This window comes from Scomber scombrus, chromosome 1, assembly GCF_963691925.1.
Source record: "Scomber scombrus chromosome 1, fScoSco1.1, whole genome shotgun sequence".
NCBI lineage: Eukaryota > Metazoa > Chordata > Actinopteri > Scombriformes > Scombridae > Scomber > Scomber scombrus.
In genome coordinates, this window is record NC_084970.1 from 11,149,895 (window position 1) to 11,175,204 (window position 25,310).

Sequence of the window (25,310 nt, forward strand, 5' to 3'; positions counted from 1 at the left end):
GGCTGCAAGAGAAGGGGAACCAGAATGATCAAGGTAAAAGGTAAAGAATGATATCATTTTGCCTTGAGCAATCCTGTGCATTTCAACAACTAAAGCATGATGGTCAAAGTTATAGGTTCAATTTCCATTTGTTATTTTCCATGCTGAATTTACAGTGTGCACTGACACACCTGTTAGTTGTTTCTGAGGGAGAGGTTCAACACGTGCCATATGCTGATGTATATTACTTGTGCCCTAAAATGTGAAAGAGCCCAAATGTTGAATGTACAACATAACATATCTGCATATTCAGAAATAAGCCAACAATCCTCATAACTTTTGGTTATTGGTTACTCTTGGCTTATGACCTCATCAGAGGTAGCGTATTTAAATTTACCTGTCACTACAAAACAAAGTGCAAAAGAATATAACTAATTCAGGAGAAAATAACAGTAATAACACATTATTCTTCCTTGTTACCTGGTCCTTTGCTTTACCATCACTGCAGTTATTCAATCTTCACAAACAAAACGCCCAAAACCAGCCCTATTAGGGTTTTATAAAACAAGCACTGGAGAGCAAAGAGGACATTCATTGACTTTAATGGGATGAACTGATCAACCATATCTAATAGAAATCATTGCCCCTGGCAAAAGCTGCTGTGGAATTGAATTACACATGGAACACAATGCTTTTACGGCTTCTTAGAAAACTGTAATTCAATCTGTTTAGTACAGAGGAGAAACAGATAAAGTCCAAATCAAAGCATTAAAAAAGTTTTGTTGTATGTAAAAATCAAGTACTAACATATAGCTTAAGGTAAAGGAAATGTATGTCTGTTGTGAAACATTAAATCCAAACACCAACGCGATACGCAAAGACATCTCCTGTCTTTTCACTCTTGACATGCGAAAACTTCTAAATCAAATAAACAAGCAAGCCCATGGCTTATGAAGTTTACACCAAGGTCTCAACAGAATATCTGATTTATTGAAAAGTCCAGTAATGATGTCCTCATATCCATTCTATATGTATGCAGAGGTAAAGAGACATTTGGGGAAACACGTGTCCGTTTATGTGTACGTTTGCATGTGTTACAGTTCACCTTTAAAGACTGGGCATATTTTCCAAACTGTAGCTGCCCCTTCCCTGTTGTACTGGCCCAATGCGAGCTCCATGTAGAACAATGGCATCCCCGCAATGACCAAGAAAAGAATGTAGGGGATCAAAAAGGCACCTGGAAAGAGAGAATTTTTAATTTTTAATTAACTACATTTTAATATTTATACTTGAAACAAAATACTGTAAGCATAAATCCCTGGATTTGTAGTATTACAAACATATCTCTTTACCTCTGCCTTTCTCTAACCTCTTATCCATATGCCCACTGATTGTTGCGCTATGAAGTCAGGGGCAAATGCACAAGTTTATGGAAACTTGAGTTCAGACAAAAAGCGATCATGCCAAGTCGACATCAAACTGGAGAGAAAGCGTTCAATTATAAAATATCACGTGGAAGAGAGAGAGAGGAAACCGGTTTAAAAGCTCGCATTTTATATCGTCTCTGCTGGAGAAGGCGAGTCTTATAGCTACTTCAGAATGGGCGGTCTCCCCTCAGATGCATCTGGACAACAGCAGCATCGGGTCATGGAGAGGTGTCCCTAGCTTTACCAAGTACGGAGCAAAGCCTTTCCACTGCAGGGCTTTATATTACTAAAGTAACGGTGACATATTAAAATACCTATTTATCTTTCAATGTTATCCTTCTGAGTAATGTTTGTAGATAATTGTTTGATTGAGTAGACTGTTATGCGCAAAATGCTGTCAGTGAGCGAGGTGACGTATGGATTTCTGAATCTTTCACTTGTCACCTGCTATTGCAGCGCATCAGACCACAGATACAATGTTTTATCTTAATGCTGTAATGGTGTTAGTAGCACACAGCCATTAGGTCTGTCTGCCATAGGAGGAATAATGTCAACGTTATTTGTATTTCTCGCTGTGCGTAACTGTACTCATCGAAACTTTACGCACAAACACCAAACCTCTCCAAACTCTGTGTCTCTTTTCTCCTCTATAGCTCATGTACGCGAAGGTGTCAGCTGTACTTACTGTGGAGAACACTCGTTTAACCGGTTTTTATCAGCGGGATTACCATCCTCAAAACGCACCGACTCTGACCATCACCCCAGCCAGAACCCGCAGGGGGCCGTGAGAGCACCGGGCCAGCTTGGGCTTCGTACGCACCGCAGCGAAGATGAATATCCAGGTTCTGCCAGAACATAAGCTCTCGTCAGTGGCCCCGCTGAAACAGTGCAATGTGGAGAAAAAAGAGGTTGAACTGATACTGGTGAAGGACCAGAATGGTGTCCAGTACACCAGTTCCTCCATCATTCCCACGCCTGGCCACCCCATAGATCGTCCCGGTGACGACGACAGAGAAACTTGGGGCAAGAAAATAGACTTTCTCCTGTCGGTCATTGGCTTTGCGGTGGATCTGGCCAATGTTTGGAGATTTCCTTACTTGTGCTACAAAAATGGAGGAGGTGAGTAAACTCTGATAGATTAATGCACGTGCAAAGATGCTTAAAAATTTAGACTGATAACAGAGATCACAAAACTTATCATGGCGCGCTGCCAGGTACAGGAACTTAATCTCTTTATGACATACAAACAAAAAAGGCCTGTTTGCAATAGGAAGTAAACTGTAAATTAGTAAGTTCTCACAATAAAATTATACATTTCTTTTCTTCAGTGATACTCTATTCTATTTTCTTTCATTTAAGAGTCAGCTGCAAACATTTTACTTTCCAAACGAGACAGGGTTGTCTTCAGTGACCAACTTAATAGTACAGCAATGTAATTTCAGAGTTACTATGTTGTTCTAATTTTAGTTCCTTTAATCTCCTTCAATTAGCCTTTTAATGGTCCCAGGCGTATTAATGGAGAGGTGCATTTAAGCTTACATGATGAAGGAAATAGCTCATTTAATCATGCACATTGAAAAAGATACTGTGTTAAACATTTACAGCAATTGTCAGATGGTTCATAGGAAGTTCATGATTCGTTTTATATGAATATACAGTTACAACTTTATCTAAAAATATGAGAACACCAGTTCCTGGGCTCATGGTTACAATGTTCACTCTTCTGAAAACTGAGGATGCACTGTATCGAAAAGTTGAATCAGTGACAACAGGTTGGTTAGATCTGCAAGATCTAGAAAAGAGATGCACATAAGACCTGGTCTCTGTCTAACAGAGTATTATTTGATGCACAAAGTTTTAAATACTGTCAGCATTCCTGCTGTCTGCAATATTGAATCAGTACCACTCACTGTTTTTTTTGGCTTCAACACTGAAGAGGGTTTGTTTTTTTCCTCCTTAGCATGAGTGGGTGATGGGTTTATGGCTTCTCTGTTTTCATGTAAGGACATCACATTCCAGTGGAGACAAAATAAGTCCTCCCATAGTACAACACATGCTTTAAATAACACATTACATTTTTATTCTAAAGTTGATTTATTATTGTGTCACTCTCAATTCCTTGATGGTAAAGTGTTTTTATCATCTATGATATAGGTATGTACATGTGTAAATCCACTGTAGCTCTAAAACTGAACCGTCAACATTCATATGATCAAAATATTTATGAAAGGTTGAAGCATCTACTTGGAAGTTGAATAAGAATAAGAATAAGAATAAGAATAAGAATAAGAATAAGAATATGAATATGAATATTTACTCGTCTGGTTTTAAATAAACTGTAAGGTTTATTTGCCTTAACTTACTGACATTTTAACAAGTGTATTTGCTCAGGTTTACTTAGTAAGTCTGAACTGAAGAAGCTGACAGATTGCCAACCTGGACTGTTTTCAACACTATTGAACACTGACACAGAACTGTAGTGAGAGAAAGAAAAGAAAAGTATTGTGTGTGTAGTTGACCCAACAATGGATTGTTTCAAACACAATGTTGTTTTACCTTCAACACTCATGACAACAGAGTGCTCACTAGAAGGTGTGCCTTGTCCTCTGTTTGTCTGCGTGTCCTTTCACGTGGCGAAAATCAACATGTTGTGCTGAGCGCCCCAAAGGGTCAACTCCATCACTGGCCTGTCAATCATATTGGCCTTCAGCAAAATGTATTCATTACTGTAGATAATGTGTCATTTGTGATGGACAATGTCAAGAACAATTCAATTATGAGGGGTCATTTCCTTCCTTGTTGGTTGATGTGCTACTGTGGTACAGCATGAAAATAGCTGTGAGCCTTCCTGCCTGTCTGTTATCATGTGTTGTTTTTCCTAGAATGTGACTCCAACCCCCACCCTCGTCTTTTTCCTATTCATTTTTGGTATTTTGTTTTGTCTGGCACTTATTTTATTATCTAGCTCCCCTCTGTTATGGATGATCTTAATCCTGGAAATTTTTTTAATATCCATCGTTTGTGTGCTGTGGTTCTGACCCATTAACTCCTCGCAATAATGTTTGTAATACTACAAATCCAGGGATTTATGCTTACAGTATTTTGTTTCAAGTATAAATATTAAAATGTAGTTAATTAAAAATTAAAAATTCTCTCTTTCCAGGTGCCTTTTTGATCCCCTACATTCTTTTCTTGGTCATTGCGGGGATGCCATTGTTCTACATGGAGCTCGCATTGGGCCAGTACAACAGGGAAGGGGCAGCTACAGTTTGGAAAATATGCCCAGTCTTTAAAGGTGAACTGTAACACATGCAAACGTACACATAAACGGACACGTGTTTCCCCAAATGTCTCTTTACCTCTGCCTTTCTCTAACCTCTTAAACTCTATTTGCCGCTCAGTCGCGGTTGTTTTTGCCTCCCTTCCATGTCTTGCCCTTTTATTTCATCCCACTGTTCTTGTCCTTTTGCCCTCATAGGTTCATAAGTGGCAACTTGTAAGTAATCTTTCTGTCACATCGTCTCTTTCTCTGTTTTACCTCTCTATATTTCTTTAATCTCTCACTCTGCTCGTTCATGCAACCTTATACCCCTGTCTATGTTTTTGCAAATGTCAGTATCAGATGAGTGATGTCTGAAACAAAAAAAAAAAAAACAGTAGCAGTCTAATATCCGCAGCATGCTGAGGAACACAGAGTCAATTTCACTGCAAGTCAATCAACGAAATTAACCAGAAACACAAAGAAAACTCAAACAGGATCTATTATGTATTCTATTATAGATACCTTTGAGCACAATATAAAACTCAGCTGATATAGAATTATATTGTGTAAACTTTGTGTGTGTGTGTACCCTAAACTACACCCCTGTGTACCCTTCTGTACCTTATGGTGATGATAAGATGGTGGAGGAGACTGAAAATGTGTTCAGATATAAGGCAAGAAAAGAGAACCATTTCATAAAGCCTCAAGAAAAATTTCCTTTTTTTAATCAAAATTGTGTAAGACGTAGTAATGGACAGGAGATATTCTCAGCAGTTTTTGATTAAGTTGATTGATATTGTTGCTTCAGCCTCCCAATTCATTATATCACTAGTGCCTTTCCACATTAACCATGATTTGTTGACTGTGCTGTTTGCTGCCATTTCTTGTGTAACAGATTAAAATGCCCATATTCTTATGTCCGGGATTATGAAAATATATAAAAACCTAATATACTTTTTTTAGTGTTATCAGACGTAATAAACAAATATCACTGGCCCATAAATAGTTATATTGTGATGCAATGCACATTGTAAAACAGTTGAACAGATACTGTGGTTGTATAACATTTTAACTGTGGTCGTATAACTGATAACCCTTTGTTCTTCAGGTGTGGGCTACACTGTGATCCTAATAGCCCTGTATGTTGGCTTCTACTACAATGTCATCATCGCCTGGTCCCTCCACTACCTATTCTCCTCCATGACCCGTGAGCTTCCATGGCTCAGATGTGGCAACAGCTGGAACAGCGAGAACTGCACTGACCCAAAAGCCTTAAACGGATCCATCCTCGGAAATGGAACATCTTACGCCAAGTACAAGAGCACCCCGGCAGCAGAGTATTATGAGTGAGTGATTTCTAAAAAAAAAAAAGATCTGACTTTCAAGTTTTAAGATGAATACAATATCCTATGAATCACATCTAACAATTAAACTCCCTGACAGAAGGTTCTTCCAAATTAATTTGGAGTTAAGTGTCTCCCACGCAACTTTCTGGCAAAGCTTTTATATAGATACAAAAGCTGAACCTATCCCGAGATCATATAAATGAAGTAGTCAAACTACTAATGCAGGGATTTATCATTTTGTCAGGGATAAATGCTGCTGCTTAAATATTTTGATCACAATATTCATGTGATTGAAGAAATATCAAAGCTTTGGCTTGCAAGTAAATGTAGCTGCTGTGTTCATAAGACTGTCTATGTTTGGGCATTTTGTTCATTGTCTCTTGCTGGGTGTTTGTTTTATTTGGACAGTTATAACTGATATAGTTTGGCTGAGTCAGTACAGTCAGTCCAATAACAGCGTCACGTGCACGTTATGCTTTCATTGTTTTTGGAGTGTAGTCTAAATGATATTAGTGCAGCACATTGATCCCCAAGGAACTACTATCCATACGAAGAGGGTGACTTGTCACTGAAATGTGAGTAGAAGACTCTAAAATTTCCCAGCCATAAATGTTTGTGCACTAAAATGTGTATACATAAAAAGTTCAAATGCAGTCTTTGAAGTGCATGAAAAAAACGCTCCATCTGTTTATACTTCAAAGACAGCCAGTTCTTCCCTAGCTTCTGTGAAGACTGACTGTGCAGCGCAGAGGAAGTCTGTGAAATGACTTGGACAATACAAGGGGCACATGCTAAGCGTGACGCACAGAATACATTTAGCATGCATGCTAGCCAATAATCGAGCTTGATAAATATCCATTCCCAATCTGCTGGGCTCCAAATCTATTTCAATCAATAGGAGCCCTTAAACTTGATATATATATGAAGGTTTTTTTTACTCAAAATGAAGATCCAAGATTTAACATGAAATCCCCAGCTACAGTCCTTCAGAAAAGTGATGTAATATTAGTGCAAGAGCGCATGATCTAGTCTGTAAAATCAGAAGGTAGACTATTTATTCCAGGTGAACTATTACACTTGAGACTGATCACAATAGGGTACTTCAGGTCAGATCTTACATAGGGTTAGGCTCTGTTGGGGACTTTAAATCCACTTGCTTGCAGCTAGCTTTGAGCACAGAAGCAATGCCAAGACACAGCATGACAGAGGGAGGCCGACTGAGTGAAGAATTTTCTTGCTTCACCTCTTACACTGTGCCACATCCACAAACCCTCATGAGTCTACTGTCTTTGGCTGTCAGGAGCGAAGCTTGTAGCAAAAATTCAACAGTTAAAACAAATATTGAATTTTATCATTCTTTAAGTCTTTCTTAACACCTGCACAAGTTCATGCAGATTCATTGATTTGGTGACCTAGGTCTCCTTTATCCACTTGGAGGCAATGCAATAAGCAATGAGCACATCATTGACATATTATCATATGATCATAAAATTGATCTGGCAAAAGTATGAGCAAAAATCTGCATATTCATACATCCAGCTGTCATTGAGCAACATTGACTCATATTTGTTGCCATCGGACAAAGTTCAAATTTTTACTTTCCTTTCACCTCTGTTTTGGTCTGCACCAAGTCCTGAGGGAAATATTAGTTTCTTTAGCAGCTAAATGCTCCATATTGTTCACTGTCTGCCAACTCTTGCTGTGCAGGCAGCATACAATGGGTTGATCACAGCTACATCTCTAAAAATGATACAGATGGGAGCGGTGAGAATGAACCGTAAAGCTGAGGTCCGTAAAACCAAAACAATGTGCTGAAAGATGCTAAAAAAAAACACAGTTCCTCCAGTACACCCAAAAAGAAATGATAAAAGATAAAGCACACTCTAGTCTTTTAGGTTCTTCCACCTGTAGGAATAGTAATAGAACAAGTCATTTTCTTTTTCTTTTTTCTTTTTTTTAAAACTTTGCAACTCAGCAAAGTCCTTTTCAATCACTTGAGTAATTCATCAGCTTGAATATCAGCACAGTAAAACAAACACTTTAATTATATAGACTTTATTGATTTCACCAGACATTTTCTTCTCCAAAAGCTGTCTAATACAAATAAAGTTGTTATTGATAAGATGTCTCATTATGGACACTCTGTTGATACACCTAGCGATAAATTCAGTCAAATTCATTGTAGCTGAGAGGAACAAGCTGCTGTGACTTTTAAATCACACTTATCTAACATAACATACTATAAAACTACATATGGCTTGACTCAAAGTGGGTGATATGAAAGTGAATTCTCAGTCATGTGTCAGATCTTATTACGGAGATGTGGAGCCAAGAGGGCTGTGTGAAGACAGTCAAAAACAGAGTTTCTGCCAAAAAACTGACTTGGAAACAGAGATCTGGGCATTTCTCTGTGATTAATTTGATAACTTGTGCAGCCTCAGGAGATTAAAGAAACCACCCAGATGTTAAACTCAAATCACAGCATGATATGGTGCAAATCACATGTGAGGCCAAAGAATCAGACAAAAAATTCAAAAATATTCAAGTCCCAAATGTACACACATTGGAGTATAATCATATTTAATCTCCTTGATTTTTTAATGTGGTGTTCATGGACACTATTGTTCCAAGTCTAGTCAAGTCAATTTTATTTACATAGCCCAATATCACAAATTTGCCTCAGGGGGCTTTACAATCTGTATAGCATCTTCTGTCCTTAGATGCTTGATTCAGATAAGGAAAAATTCCCTTAAAAAACTCTTTAATTGGTACAAAATAGAAGAAATCTTAGGAAGAGCAACAGAGGAGGAATCCTCTTCCGTAGATGTTGTGTGTACAGAATAAAATGAGAAAGAAAAATTACAGAAATACAGCATGGACACACAGGATGACAAGTATAATGCTGAGCAACTTCAAAGTACTGCCAAAAACAGAATAGGACCTGAGCCATGCAACCTCCATCACCATGAAGACATGGGTAGAGGACAGACTACACATATACAGGGGATTTCGACACTGCAAAATAAATTATGCAATAGGACAAACACAGCTTTCTTTTTAAATCTCCTTGTCGACAGATGGAATCAATCAAGTAGTATAATATGTATAGCCATAACAGAAATAGATCATGCTTTAAGGAGACTGTTCCGTTACAAAATATTAAGTTTCAGGAACAGAAATAAATTATTATTTATTTCCTCCAGAGTATTTAATTTAACTTACTCAAAAGTATTTTTTGAGTCAAAGCATGGAGGTTTTACGTACCTGTACTGTAGATGAGCATATAAACTAAAGTTCAAATCATTTTTTTTAAAATGACAGTGACTCCAACCTGTTTAATTGGCACACATTATTCCATATCCTTTCAGGTCTAGCCTGAGGCACTTCATCTGATTTCATGTCAAGGATAAGTAGACTTGATAAATAGCCCTCATTTAAACAAAAAGATCCAATTACATAGACACTTGAGAAGATTGCTTTCACTTCAATCTCACACACAATTTAACATATTTGTTGAAAGAATTACTTTTAAAATAACAAGTTGAGGATCAGTTGTAATTAATTAAATAAATCAGGTTGAAATTAGATAGAATCCCTCAGCTGTGTTTTGATATTTAGATCTGTGGTCCTTTTTAGTTATTTATTTTTGGAATGCCCTGTTTCTCATTCTCTAATCAACATTAAGACCAGGCTGCATGCAAACGTTTGCCAGCCTCAAGTATACAGAGACCAACTAATGGCAAGACTGAGTGTGAGGATAGCAGCATACAGTAACCAGCTTGCTGAGTGACGATAAGAGTAAATGTGTTTAGAGTAACTGGGCCAAGGGGACTTGGATTGATGTTACAGTGAGCATTTACTGGCAGTACACTATCAATTCTATCAGATGAACAAGGAGGCCTTGGGGCATTACAACATCGACACGAGGCATCCAGGTCAGAGCAAAGACTCAAAATTTCACTTCCCTAAAAACTGATATGAACATGACGTTATCTTCCTCCCCAAAGACGTTAAAGCTTTGAATTTATTATCATCCAAAGATAAGTAAATGCTAAAAGGAGCTTTACAGATCGCTTGGTCCCTTAGGATTGTATGTCTGAACATATTTCAGTTTGCGTGTTTTCCAGAGGTTTTATTTGTGCCGGGCTGTTGTGTAAGCAACCTGAGTATCAGATCCAAATCCTTTCCCACTGTTTATCAACCCATAACATCACATGCCGACTAAATTGAATCTTGTCGGAGTAAAGTCTCAGGACAAATGTGAAGGGAGCGAATGTGCTTTTAAATGTTTCCCTGTAGGAAATTGATATCCAAATAAAATACAACCTGATCCTTGTGTTACAGAAAGTTGGAGAGACATCTAACAATTTAAAACCTCACATAGTCTGTCTTTGTTTTGGGATTCTTGTCTGCCCATCATAAGTCCTCAGACATCTTCTATCTGCTGAGGCCCTTTGAATACGGTATTTTACAGGGCTGTTTTACAAAGCCTTTTTATGCCATGGAACAGCTCAGCCTCAATTTGTGATCAGCATAATAACAGGGAGAAACCCTTTAATCTATAATACCAATTTCAAATGGCCCCAGGAGCAGCTGCATTTGTCATGATTGGCAATTATTGGTTGTGGTCACAGCCAATATGAACAATAAAGGCCGTAACGGTTTCAAAGATGTATCATATCCAACAAAATAGCTACACATTCTTTCACTATAAAAATTTAACAACCCGTAACTTAACGTGTATCCGTTGTAATGGATTCTGTTTCCCAAACCAAAATGTCAGCACTACTCAGGAGGTGATGAGTTCCAGTAAGCTCGGGTCGTTTAACCTGTTTGGGACTGTCTCGACCATTGTGTTGGGGACAGTCCCAGATGGTTCTTATGGAATAGCTTGTGGAAGCAGCTGTGCACTGCTCTCCAATGGAGATGCCAAACCAACCAATTAGTCTTCATTCTTGAAGTCTTTTTTTATTATTAAACAGCAAAATACTGTTGGGAAACAATTACACATATAATTGTATACATTTTACCTTAATATCTCTTGTCAAAGTTGACACTTGATGCTGCACTCTAAGACAGATTTATACAATCCACATAAAGATGAGATTTACACTTTATTGGAAATGTTTTCAGACAATATTTCATTACAATTACAGAGAAAAAGTTTAAATGATGAAGACTAAGTGGTTGGTTCGGCCATTGCACATCTAGTTAACTACCACAACGTTCCAAGACCTTCTTTGCAGTGGCTGAGACAGTGTCTGACAGTCTCTGCTATGTCTCAAAACTTCCCTGTCAAACAAATCTGTGGAATTTTATTAGTGTAATTTGTCTCATTTTAATTGTCCTTTGGATGTGCAAAAGGAACTTTGAGTTCCTGATTTAGGTATTTAGTTTTGTCTCTGGGATATATAACCATTTCATGTCTGTGCGGTGTGTACAGAGATGGAGTCAAGAAATGTTTAGCCTAGCATAGCATTAAAACTTAAAGCTAAAGCTGTTGTGTTTACACAGTGAATAAAAATGTAAAATTGACAGCGTCACTTTGAGGAAGATATGCGGTTACTGTGTCCGTCTGCTGTTCACAAAGAAAAAGCTCCTGCACATAACTCCCCATAAAAGCTCAAATATACAATGTGTTTTTATATTTCTGATTATATCTAGGTTAAACAAATAAAATACAACATATCTATAAGTCTGCTTATTGTTATAGGTGTAGTTTTTTCACTTTGGGCAGAGCCACGGTAGCTGTTTCCCCCTGCCTCCACTCTCAATGATAAGCTATGATCATCACATCCAGGCTCCAGCTCCACACATGTAACACAAACATGCGACTAATAGTAAAACTCTTATCTCACTCAATGAAAGCATTTACTGTATGTCCATTTATCAAAAGTTTGAGCTATTTCTTTCAACATCATCACCTGTATAAAGTACATTTTCTGAAGCAAGCCACTTCAAATGAATTGAACAATGTTTTGAGAAGAAATATTAATTAATTTGAAGTCTGACAGGTAAACAGGACACCATACTGACAGAAGTGTCTGAGTACAGTGGCCACAACAATTGAACTTTGCCCCTAATCTACTATTGTAAACTGAAGTTGTACGCTTCCTTCCCACTGCTTCTTTGAGACATTCAAAGAATGAGCTTGCAGCTGGAAACAATATTTAGGCAGGGAAGGAAGAGACACAATTTGTCTTCCATTGTTTAATTATGTCATAATAAAACACTTGAACCTTTGAACGCTGACCTTTATCTGACAGTAAGTGTTTGGCTTTAGAAGAATAGTTGATAACAGCCAAACAATAGCAGAGATCATTATTGACACGTTCAAAGCATTTAGTATGTTGTTGGAGGAGGGTAGCAAAGAGAAAGATGGCTATATGATCCAGCTTCACTTGACTTTCACCAAGATGGATGCTTTTACTTTAGGTTCAAGAAGTCATATACATTAGTCTCAATTACAAGTTAAATTTATTTATTTTAAGTCATATAACTGAATACTTAGGGTGGAGCGCTGTAATGCCTGTCCAAAGAGAGCCTTGGTCAATTCATCTCCCATCTCTTCCTCAGACACCCACAGTGTGGACTGTTTTGTTTAGACTCCCTCTGCTGCGGTAACTGGGTTGGCCTATTGGACAAAAATACCTCTCACAGTTAAGATTTAGCCAAAAAAAGAAAATACCATACTATAGAGAAAAAAATCACATTATGCATCCCAAATAGTATTTAAAGCCGTGCTTTGTTGCAGTTCAATGCATCTCTTAGGTGCTTATATTTAATATCAGTGTTTAACAGTGCTATGAATCAGGATACATAAAGCAGTTATTACTTCAACATTTTCCAAGAAGATTTTTTTTTTTATTGTTTTGTATCTTAAGACAGAATAAACCCTGGATCAATATCATATCTTCTTTTGAAATATGAAATACTAAAACGTAAAAGTAAAAAAATTAAAGTAGTTTACAGTAGGATACAGTATATCAGTATATCAAAATTAAAGAAAGCCATTTGGATGTACCAATACAGTATTTGTTGTTTGCCTGTGTGTCCATTTGCAGACGGGGTGTGTTGCATCTCCATGAGAGTAGGGGTATCCAGGACTTGGGCCTGCCTCGCTGGGAACTGACATTGTGTCTGGTTGTGGTGGTCTTCATCCTCTACTTCAGCCTGTGGAAGGGTGTCAAGTCCTCAGGAAAGGTACAAATGACAACAATTTTTGCTCTCTGTATTTTTTCTCCCATAGATGAATAATTTGAAATCGTTTTGTCAAGGGATAGTGATAAAATATTTTGAAGACTGTGAATTTTCTCCCTTTTTATTTTTTATATTCAACACAATATGATCAATATATTGTCATTGATCAAAAATGTAATTTTATCACACACACTTCATAGTGGATTTCATAGTATCCATACAGTGGATGATATGAACATGCTGTATTGCAAGCACATCAGAGGTCAGTAAGACAAGCTGAGCAGGATTTTTTTTCTCTTTTTCTTAATATAGAAATGTCAGTCACATTCAGTGTCTGTTTATTGATTTTTTTTAAAATGGTGAAAAATGAGCAGTATTACAGATTTCATCCCTCTTCCATTTTGTTTGTTCTCTGTGTGTATTCAGGTGGTGTACATCACAGCTACTATGCCCTATGTGGTCCTTTTTGTGTTGCTGATCCGAGGTGTCACTCTACCAGGGTCCATGGATGGAATCAGAGCCTACCTCCACATTGACTTCAAAAGGCTAAACAATTTAGAGGTTAGACATGAAGCTTGTGCGCAAAAGTAGAACATATTTGCAATTCTGTAGCATCTGTAAGTTACTTTACTACTGCAGCACAGTAAAGCCATAACAAATCCATAAATAATCATAGAAATCAAGTTTATGAGAAACGTATGCAGTTGTTTTGACAATTACATTTGCCCTTTAATGAAAGTACTTCACTTTAGCTGTGGGTCACCAGTGTACAGCTTTTATTAAAAAACATTTGTGTGAGAAATAATTTCCTGTTGTGTGTGTTAAGTGTCAATATCGGACAAGCTTTCAGTTTGTGGTCGTCGGGTATTGAGTAAACCCATGGGACTCTATGAGGAACATTTACATCTATACCTGTTTGAAAACCGCCTTTCTGTGTTACTGTAATTCACTGGGTGGAGTATCACACTCTGAAGGTTAAAGGCTACAGTTGATTCCCACTGGTGCCTCCTATGCTTAATGTATGTATATAAATTAATGTCCTTTATCCCTACATAGTTCAGATGCAATCTCCAACTAGCTGAGATGATATTTGTAAGGGTGGAGAAGGGGTTACGTGTCTTGCAGAACATTACTGGCAATTACATGTAGTCCTAACTAAACCAGAACCAAGCATTCCTGGATGGTAAAAAAAAAAAAAGTACAGGTAAATAACGTGTTTTCGAAAGAAAGCTACATAGCTTGGTTGTAATATTGAAATAAATGACATTATGCTCTAAATAATAAAAAATCTGTGTTTACTTTAAAATCTTTATTCAATATTGTAGCCTTGAAGCATCTCTTTTTCCTGACGTTCAAAAGTTTTCTTGTTTCTCTTTCCATAGGTGTGGATTGATGCAGCCACCCAGATATTCTACTCGTTAGGAGCAGGATTTGGTGTGCTCATTGCATTTGCCAGTTACAACAAATTTGACAACAACTGCTACAGGTAAGAGCTTATGCTCTGTTTGTGATTGATGACGATGAAAACAAGCCCACAGCAACATAACATCCTGCTGTTTTCATGTAGTCTGCTTTTCTCACTGTGTAACCGGATCACGAAGCAGCAGAGGTGATGCTAATCTGTCCAGTTTACCCCAGTGGCCAGGTGTTAACAGGATAGATAAAGTACAGGCCAGGAAGGCTTGCCAGGTGATAGCCAAAGGCTGCATGTTGACTGGTTTGTCATAGTTCTGCTCTTCCTCAGGGAAAGCGGGCATCAGTTGTGAGCTTAGATAATCTTTTTCCACATTAATAGATGCAGTGCAACTGTTGGAGACAGATGCTGTTGGGGAAAACAGCACTATAACCTATCATGCTTGTACATATATTGGAGCCAGAAAACATACAACATATCTTGCTAAAGCTACGCAAAATAAAATGGTTCTTGATGAGTAATTCAAAGTGTCATGACAAGAGACTTCCAAGCTAAATCGGTCTACTTACTGTAATACAGCACGTTAAACACATTAAGCACCCCTCCTCTCTTGTCCTCTCTCATTTCCTCCACCTTCTTTAGCCCAACACAGGGCCTCCTGCTTTCCTCCTCTTTGATGTCCCATTTAAAGATGTGCGTAGACTGCTGGCAGGTGGGATTTGCATTATGCCCTCAGTGACAAATGAACAAATCTGAATTATGGGAAAAGCAACAGCCTGGAAAATGCAGCCATGTTAGAAAAATAAACATTGAAGACAGGCTTTATGTGTTTGAATACTCGTCTGCTCATGGTAGTGTGAGTAGGAGTGTATCCTCCTTCACAAAATCATAAAACCCTACAGCTAAGTGGCAAACAAAAAACAAGGTAATTATACTTAACAGAAACTAAAACTAATGAATTATATGAATTTGTTCTCCAATCTTTGGTTCATCTTCATTCATTCATTCTTCATTAGGCTTAAAGGTTTTCTTCTTTTTGCTAGAAATGTCAGATCAATCAGGGGAGGGACTCTCAGTATGAAACTGCAGTACTGCTGCCAATTTGTTCAATATGTCTACTATGTTAAATACGTGCCCTCAAAAGTGCTTGTGTCTGCCCTAGCCTGTTATTATTATAAGACTTTTCTAAACTGAGCTTAAATTGAAACCAAACTGGGCTATATAAGCAATTGTAGCAAGAAAGGAAATTCTAAAATTTAGAATACTCATCATACAAGAAAGAAAATCAAATCTTGAAATAGTATTCAAAGCTTACTTGGAAGTTTTAGTTAAAATAACACAGTTGGCACTGCTCTTCAACTTGGAAGCTTCCAATTGGAAAACGAAAAAAAAAAATCCTACTTCTTTCTTTATCATTTCGCTTTAATGAGAATTTGTACTTTTTCCAGTACACAATATAGTTATAAAAAACAGTACAGTTATAGTTAATGCACTATACATACAATGTATGAATTAATGTACTGTATGAGTTGGTGATGTGTAGCAGCACCTGTGTGGACCTGATTGACTACAGTGAATAAAAGCTTCAAAGGTTTTATCACAGCTGCCTGCACATAATACAAAAAGGAAAGAAAATTCAGAGGGAGAGTCCAGGGGAAAAAATGTTGCAATGAGATGATTCTACTCCTTCGGCCCAGGAGGGAGGTGGATGAGTTCAAGCTGACCTTATTCAAACCACCTTTTGTCAGACCACTGCAGGTTTGTTGCAACGGAGCAGCAAACTAATTACTGATCAAACCACAAAACAAGAACAAGGAACAAAAGCTTCTCAATAAGCTGAATATCTCCTCTGTATCTTCTAACATGAAGACACAGAACAGGTTGAATATCAACCCGAGAAAAAAAAATTAAGCCCCATTTTAACTGTACTTAGCTCACACTATGAAAAAATGCAGAACTGATACTAGCAGTGGCTCAACAATATTAATTACAGTGCACTTTCTTGTTTTTGTTATGCTTTCTCTTTCTCTAGGGATGCGCTATTGACCAGCACTGTGAACTGCGTTACCAGTTTCTTCTCAGGGTTTGCCATCTTCTCTGTGCTTGGATATATGGCTTACAAACATGGGGTGAAAATAGAAGATGTGGCAACAGAGGGTAAGTGGCTGCACATACAAAAAGACACTTTACCAACACCATAACACATTAATGACGTGATAATGTAAATCAAATGAGAACAGTTTGTATCTTTTTCTTGCTTCCTATGAATGCCAAGAATACTTTTGAATTATTGTTCTAATACAATATTAGGTTGTTGTTACCATATAGTACATATTGTTATATATGTATGAATATTTCTGTGTGCACACACTGTATACAGGGGCAGGATTGGTGTTTATCATCTACCCTGAGGCGATTTCTACACTCCCAGGCTCAACATTTTGGGCTATTGTGTTCTTCATCATGTTGCTGACCCTGGGTATTGACAGCTCGGTGAGTCCAAACTACCACTGCACCAGTAGAATAGTGCAAATACACGAATAAGATGGAAGTGGAGTGGTAAAATGGTTAAGAAATGTGAGCATAGCACTTAAATCTGGACAGTGGTGCAGAAGAACAGTGTTACCTTTAGTCTGCACATAAAAAAACAGAGCTGAATGTTGAAACACCTTGGGAACAGTAATGACATCCATGTATCACATTAGAAGATTGTTTTAGCCTGATTGCCCATTAAACTTGACATTTCCCGAAAATAATCACCATGTCGTGCTCTCTGCGCAATTTTGTCTCCGAGAAATTGTACATTTGTTTACTCAAAGCACTCATTAGCTTTGGGTGATTTGAGATCACCATGACTCATCACTTGAGCAATTAGTCTGCTATGACATGGAAATACTGTGATACCACAAAGTGTTTTGTAATTGTAAAAAGCTGAGCTAAACACATCATAACGTCATGTGTAATGTTTTATCAAGTTATTTATTTGATTTTTTCCCGCTCTAGTTCTCCTGAATAATATTACAATAGGATGTTAAGTAACAAATAAGCACTACTTAATAGTAAATAAATATGCAGGCTGTATTTTAGAAGAGAGCTGTTCAATGGCAAATAATAAAGTGTACGTCCATGAACTGTAAATACTGTGAATCAATATTATAATTTATGAATGATGCCATGAGTAATCAGTGGGTTTAAAGTAATGTTTCAGTCTGGTCAACATTAAAGCATCAAATATCAAAAATTCCTCCAAAAGTCTATTCAAATCTAATAAACCATCTGTACATTTAATCACTCAGGTGATACATTTACAAAGAATAGTTAAACCACCTTCTATCCATCAGCAAGCAGATCAGATGAATAACATTTCAGTAATGTTCACTTTCATGTACTGGGTTTGTGTATTTCAGTGTTTTATGTGCTGTTTTTATGTCTGTTGCTTTATTGAGGTAAGACTAAAGGCCTGGTTGGATTAGATTGGTTGAATAATATGCAGTATCTATCAATCTGTGTTGATGGACACAATGTTGTTGTTGCAAAATAACCCCGTTTAATTTAAGTTTTTTTTAAGTTATCTCATATACCTACCATTTAAAAAAATTAAAATGTATCCACATCAATTACAGTTAAGACTTTATTGTATTTTTAAAAGACTGTACATGACTCCTAAATGGGAATATAGAGCAAAGTTATCTACAGTGTGTTAAAAATGCCTCCTTCAGATACATCTCAACAGTCATTTTATTGTTATTGTTTATTGGTATTTATTCTAATTATATTTACTGTTATTGGTTGTTCCATAACACAAGGTGTAAAAGTATATTAGTCCTATGGCTCAAAAGTTGTGACAAAACCTTAAAAAGTAGGACTGATTACTCTCATTTTACCCACTCTTATTTCTTTTATTTTAATTTATTTTTAAACCTGTTTTTATTGGGTTTTGTGAGATTATACAACATTTGTATCAAAGACAAATATATTTGCCTGATCTGGCCTGACTAAACCACTGCCAGCAGCATATAAAACTATAAAACTGAAAAGTCTGGGAAAAGGAATTGTGTCCATTAGAGTGAGTCATCTTGAGTGGGTAAAGAATTCAGAATCTCTCTTTCTGTTTTCATCCACCAGATGGGTGGCATGGAGGCAGTCATCACAGGTCTGACGGATGATTTTAAGTTCCTCAAGAGACACAGGAAGCTCTTCACCTTCGCCACAGCCTTTGGAACCTTCCTGGTTGCCCTGTTCTGCATTACCAATGTCAGTATCAGGTTTCATAGTGCCATATATTCACACTCTGAACACGAATGAACTACCTTTCAAGCACCCACTTTAAACATAACGCCAATTCTAAAATGTAACATTTCACTTTTTGCTCGACTGTAGAGGTAATATATATATTTATTTGGTGGTATACTTCAAGTATGAATAGACCATAGTGTAGAAATTTAAACTGCATGCCACCACTAATTTGAGGATATTATGTAAGATTGATGATGTCATGTTGGCACAGATGAACTGCTCAAAAAATGTCACGGAACTCCTTCAAAGAGATGATAAAAAGAGCTCTTGCATCATGCACTGATAACAAATTAGACCTTAATTAAAACTGTATCCAGGAAGCAAAGGATTAATTTTCTCTGCAGTCTCCATTCATCCACATGGTCTCAGCACAGACTTTGGAGACAGAAAGGTATTTTGTCAGTGATTGACATGGTCTCTTCACTTAATCAAATCAATGAATTTATTGAAAAAAGTGAATTAATTATGTTGTTACCATGGCACAAGATTCAGATTGTGCCACTGAGGAAAAAAATCAGAGACGTATTGTACAAAAGCTAAAATGCACACTGAATCCCCTCATCGTCCATTTGATGCTTGTCTATGCTCAGATGTCAAGTCTTCAAAGTGAAAAACAGGGATATATAGTACATCTTGTTTAGTCTGAGAGTACAGTGCTTTTTGACTGCACACAAGGGTCCACTTATTTTCAAGATTGAAGATTTATGTTCCTCGCACACACTCACAGTCATTTATCTCTGGTTTCCTTTTCCCTTATGTAGGGTGGGATCTATGTGCTGACCCTGTTAGATAAGTATGCAGCAGGGACCTCTATACTATTTGGTGTGTTGATCGAGGCCATTGGAGTGTCATGGTTTTATGGTAAGATATTCTACATCAAATTTTATTTCTTATTTGCTATTCTTATATGTAATGCTGAAACATTTTATGAATAATCCTGTCCACACACACTTCTCTACTGCTTGCTTGAATCTCAAAGTAGAAAAATAAAAATAAAAACACTGGAATCATCTGTGATAGAATAATCATCAGTGAACTACCTAAAAAAAGTTATAAAATATAAACCTGTTCTTAGGTTCATTGAGACAAAAAAACAAACTAACGTTGAACACCAAGATCTGAAATACAATAAGGAAACTAAGTTAGTTTGTGAATTACATTGTTCAGGTGCTTTACTGGAGCAATCAACTTCATGACATATATTCACCTGTGCGGAACAGGAGTGAACAAAATCAACCACAGGACAGAATGATGCAAAACAAATAAAAAAGACTCAAGGAAAGAAACAAAACACAATACATATAGTAAGATCACATGCTGTCCTGTGTAACCTATAAGACCTAGTCTATATTGTCAACATCTGTAGACCCTTAGAGGCATGGGAAAAATCCATTGGAAAAAAATATTATGGAAAACAAAACTAGAGGGAGAGGGATCTGACAGCAGGCAACTTGTGCAACCAGTGCCAAAACAAATCAAGTATTAGGTACAGCAACAAGGCAGTCTTGATGAGATAATGAAGCAAAGACACATGATGAGTCATGTTCGCTCTAGGTCAATCTAGGTCAAGCTGGAGTAAAAACAAAATTTGTGGAGTACAGTATGAGGGTGTAGGCCATCCTACTACTGGATTACTCCTACTGTCCGGTGAGACTGGATACTTGGCACAAGGAACACAGCTTGATCATTTAACGTGTGTGACTTTACTCACCACAGTAACTTTCGATGTATGTCTCCCTCCAGGTGTGGACCGCTTCAGTGAAGATATTGAGCGCATGATGGGTTTTAAGCCCGGTCTTTACTGGAGGCTGTGCTGGAAATTTGTCAGTCCAGCTTTTCTTCTGGTAAGAGGATTACAGTACATCACAAGAGTTACATATAGTACAGGGCAGGTTTTTCTTAGATAGGGAAATGTCTGTTTCTTAACTGAAGTCAAATCCAGTCCATACATTCAGTGGACATATTAGGACGTGCCAATTGATGGCTGGTGTCTCCCAGTATCATTCACAAATGCTTGCAAGCTGTATTAAGGTATTGTTCATTCCACCATGCAGTAGCTGTGAGATTGAACATAAAATCAAAATGTTAATTGCATCCCTATCACCCACAGCTTAAGTAAACTAATGTAATGATTTGGGTGGCACATTGGAAAAAGCACTCATCCACCAACACAGAGGCCCAGCTTCAATTATCAGCAGGGGTAATTCTGGCTTGTACCCAGAGGTGTATCACAGGAACATAGATGAACCTCAGTACATCTTTCTGGAGTTCTTTGCTTGCAGGTGAAATTAGTAGATGGTGTAATAGCTGCTGGCGCATTAGAGGATGCACACAGCTGTTTGCACTGTTGTGCAGGGGATGGTGTAGATAGCCATGTGCTTCCTCTAATAGAAATTGCTGTCTACACCCTCCACTGGCCAACAGTTGATGTGGTCATTCTACATTTTGAGAAGAAGGGACAAATGCAAAAAAAAAAACTATTTTTATCATTGTTTACAGATATATTTTGGTATATCGGGTGCCGCCCCAATGACAAGCTTTTGTACTCTAAAAGAGTGCACATGTTATTAAGTGCAACAGTGTGTCCTCTCTGTCAGAGAGCTTTTTTTAACATCATGCACCAGTGTGCTAGTGGGAGATGAGTTATGTGATGGAGAAAATAATGATTCAATACTGCACCCTTCTAATTATACTCCACTTCATCAAACCTTTTTCTCGTAGCATTCATGTGCACTGCACTTAATGAAAATATCTAGTGCGCCTATGCTCTCAAAGTCCATGAGTACATGAGGCAATGGTTTGTGCTACACATTGTGATTGAGTGGTAAAAAATAAGGGCTTACGAGTGTGAAGTCCAGCCTTGTGGCCCCCAGAGGCCCACTGCCTCTCACACCCAGCTACACCAAAGAGCTATGAATAAAATAAACATTGCCATTTTCTAAGATCTACCTTCTCGCTGAAAGGACTAAACATGCAGATTATGCAAACTACATAACCTACAGCAGCTGAGTGATCTAAAGTCTACAGCATCTAAAAACTGCAACATTGTACATAATGAAACACAGTTTAATATCACCATGGTAGCGTGAAGCACTTATAAAATCTGACATTTTACATGGACAAAGTAGAGTGCTATGGCCTTTGATAGTCAAAACATAGGAGGGGTATATTGACCTCTCCATGATACATGACTGCAAACAATGTTTCAGAAAAACAGACCACATGTAGCTCAGTCTTGAATTTAGTCTAGAAGAGGTGAATCAGGTTACAGAGAGGAAGAAAGGTTTATTATAGTGTGCACAGACGCCCAATTCAATTCATTACATGGACAAAAATTATTACAGAGGGACTGTCTGTTCTGTTAAAGAGGTTTCAGTTCACCTGGGTTTCTCTCTCTAGTTTGCTTCTCTCACTTTCAACTTTCTGCCTCTTTCTACAGTTTGTGGTAATAGCAAGTACTGTGACATCATCAGGACTGAAGTATGATGACTACGTCTTCCCTAACTGGTCCAATGTTGTCGGCTGGGGTGTGGGCATGTCCTCCATGCTCTTTGTCCCCATCTACGCTATTTATAAATTCCTTAGCGTGCCAGGAACATTCAAACAGGTCAGTATCAACACTTTGTTGAGTGAAAAAGTAACTGTAAGCTGCTTCATGAAAAGCTATTTAGGAGACATTTGAATCACCGTACATTGACATAAATAAGCACTCGTGTGAGCACTAAAGAGGAGGGAATATTAGCGACAATTACAACTCAACGAGAAAGTGTGTCCAAACATTTGACCTGTACTGTTACAAAGAAAATAGAATCTACACAATGCCTAACAGTAGCCAGGGCAAACATTGTTATTATGATTGAGGCTTTGGGACATACAGTACGTTCTTTTTTCAAACACAACTAGAAAATAACAATCTGATTTTGGAGTGAACTTTTTTCCCTCCATTTGGTGACATTTTTCACTGTGAGAACACTCTCAAAATGATATGATCGCTTCAAAGCATCGAGAGTTTATGATCGTAATCATCAAAGCACCAGAGAGCTATTTTCATCCCTCAGCAGTCAACCACTGTCAGCTTCACTCTACTGTAACAATTCCCACATCCCATGGCATTTCCTGTTCATACTCAGGACTAATGATTCTTCTCAGGTTCATGGTACACTCTTGGTTACCTAAAAATACCTATCATGTTTTGGTCCCATCCTCATCATGATAACCAGAACAAACATATCTGAAGTTCTTGATACGGGATCATTGCAGGTCCCGAAAAAGCTTAAAGTCATTCACCAGAGATAATGATAATGACTTTTGTTCTCATTTCTGAGATCAGATTTGATTGCATATCCTGTTACATCTAAAGTAGGACCTCAGCTCTTTGATGGCTGTGTGTAAAAATATGTCAACATAATAAGTGGGTTATCTACTGTATGCTTTGAAGATGATACACTTGCTGCATCCAAAGTGTTGATAATGATGTGCTGTAATTACTTGTTTTGCAGAGGATAGCCTATTGCATCACTCCAGAACATGAACATCATCTGGTGGCTGAAGGAAATATTCGGCAGTTCACAGTAAGGCCAAATTTGTCTACCTCTCGATGGCTATGCTTACCCTAGTATTCCACTAATAGTCAGAATAATAGCTCAATCAGAATAAAAATGGCTTATGTAACCCCCTCAATCGGTCTGAAGGAACCTGATCCAAAGGAATTTTTGATCAGGTTGAAAGGGGTATAAACCTTTGATAATCCATAGGAAAATATTAGTGCCTATTAACTATGTAAATGATTAATCCAATCAGTTTCTCTCTGGTTGGAATACATATTATTTCTGCACATTTTTACCCACATGTAGGTAATGATTTGATGTTAGAGAGAGCATGTGTGCAATAGAGAGTATGAAGTTATCAGTATATTTGTGTATCCCATGTGTACAGTTTGGGCTATTTGTCAGTGAATAAATGCTACAACTCCTCAAGACCCAAACCAAGTTCCTGTGTCTTGCTTACCACCTGCTGATTGAAGTGAAGGGGGTTAGCCCTGAAGTTAGCAACAATGGGTTAACTTAATGTATTCATTACTTTTGTGCATGTCACACAGCTGTTCTAATTAAATGCATGCATGTAAACAACAGAATGTATTAGATCACATGCTCACATCACATCCCATGTAAACAGTTGACCCAACATCTTCAGAATGATTTCAATCATAATAAGAAATAGCGTGCATGTAACTGCAATTACTCTGGATTTGAACACATTTAACTATTTGTGAATTTACTTGTGCACTGACCTTTGCTAATACTTTTAAATAAACTAGCATTTGAATAAGAGGCACCAAAGACTGAAATGCTAAAGGGGAAATGACTACTGTGAATGATATTGTTTAAGAAGTAGGAAAATGGTTTAGCAAAAACAACATTCTGTCACAAAACAAAACTTTCTTTTGTTTTTCAGCTCAAGCATTGGTTGGCAATCTGAAAAAACAAAAAACAAAAAAACAGAAGTCCCTCATCCATCCTCACAACTGATGCTTGGGGTTCCTGTGTGCCACCAGTGGTTGGACAGAGAAGAGCAACAGGCTAAAATGTCTCTCAACAGCCTCTCTTCTCCGTGTGCATTTACTACCCAAGGCCTTTGTTGTCAACAGTAGCTTCAAGCACTTTGATTTCAAAGTTATTCCGATTAACATTTTGAAACCATCCTACAGCTTAACTCAGCTCATAAGACAGGAGCCGAAGATGTACAGTTATTTGCCCATGGACATCATTTTGGTCTATATGAAATATTTAAATTAATCATAACTTTAGTTATGATTTTGTATAGTTTGTGATGTGACTGTTATCTCCTGGAAGGGAAAGACACTCAAATTTAAACCAAAACAATCACATTTCCCTGTGTATTACTGTACAGGGGACCCAAATATTTAAAGTTTTTAAACCTTTTTTTTTTTTTAGGCCTGTGATTATCTATGATTATATTATTATTGGAAGGAAACGTCTCTTCTTGTGGCTTATATGTGTCAGTGCCTTATCAAGCGAGACACTTCATATTTCTCACAGTCCGTACAGGAAGAAATCAAATAAACTGTGTTGACTCAGGAACCCACTAAATCAAACCACAGTTTGTGAATGGGAATCTCTTGGTTATGACCCAGCCCTTTGATAGCCAAGTCAAAGAGCTGGACGTCATCAGCATATCGAGGTCAAGCTCCTTAGCAAAGAGAAAACAGGCCTGACGTAATGCTTTTTATGTCACATTGTGTTACAGAAAAGGGAATAATGCTTGCATCACTCCAAAGCTTTAAAATAACTGTGGCAGGCACCATTCACCTCTTATGTTTTGAAAGGCCAGACTCACAAGCAGGCCTTACATCTCAAAGAAAGATT

General features: G+C 37.6%; 1 protein-coding gene across 1 annotated transcript; it reads left to right on the plus strand.

Annotated features, from left to right (window-relative positions):
* The first annotated feature begins 1,613 nt into the window (after positions 1 to 1,613).
* slc6a2 (solute carrier family 6 member 2) lies at positions 1,614 to 24,684 on the plus strand. The gene is made up of 15 exons (XM_062441991.1): positions 1,614 to 1,653; positions 2,060 to 2,525; positions 4,570 to 4,701; positions 5,777 to 6,014; positions 13,079 to 13,217; positions 13,641 to 13,775; positions 14,597 to 14,700; positions 16,661 to 16,785; positions 17,009 to 17,121; positions 18,754 to 18,882; positions 19,686 to 19,785; positions 20,668 to 20,768; positions 22,364 to 22,531; positions 23,424 to 23,495; positions 24,379 to 24,684. The coding sequence occupies exons 2-15, from the start codon at positions 2,237 to 2,239 to the stop codon at positions 24,400 to 24,402; spliced, it is 1,869 nt and encodes a 622-aa protein (XP_062297975.1). The 5' UTR covers positions 1,614 to 1,653; positions 2,060 to 2,236; the 3' UTR covers positions 24,403 to 24,684.
* Positions 24,685 to 25,310: the final 626 nt, after the last annotated feature.

What these genes read in the sequence shown, in the direction of transcription:
- slc6a2 (XM_062441991.1), top strand. Translation starts at nt 2,237, where the DNA reads ATGAATATCCAGGTTCTGCCAGAACATAAGCTCTCGTCAGTGGCCCCG. An exon ending in CCGGCAGCAGAGTATTATGA is followed by an intron (nt 6,015 to 13,078) that starts GTGAGTGATTTC and finishes GTCCATTTGCAG; the next exon opens with ACGGGGTGTGTTGCATCTCC. An exon ending in CCCTGTTCTGCATTACCAAT is followed by an intron (nt 18,883 to 19,685) that starts GTCAGTATCAGG and finishes TCCCTTATGTAG; the next exon opens with GGTGGGATCTATGTGCTGAC.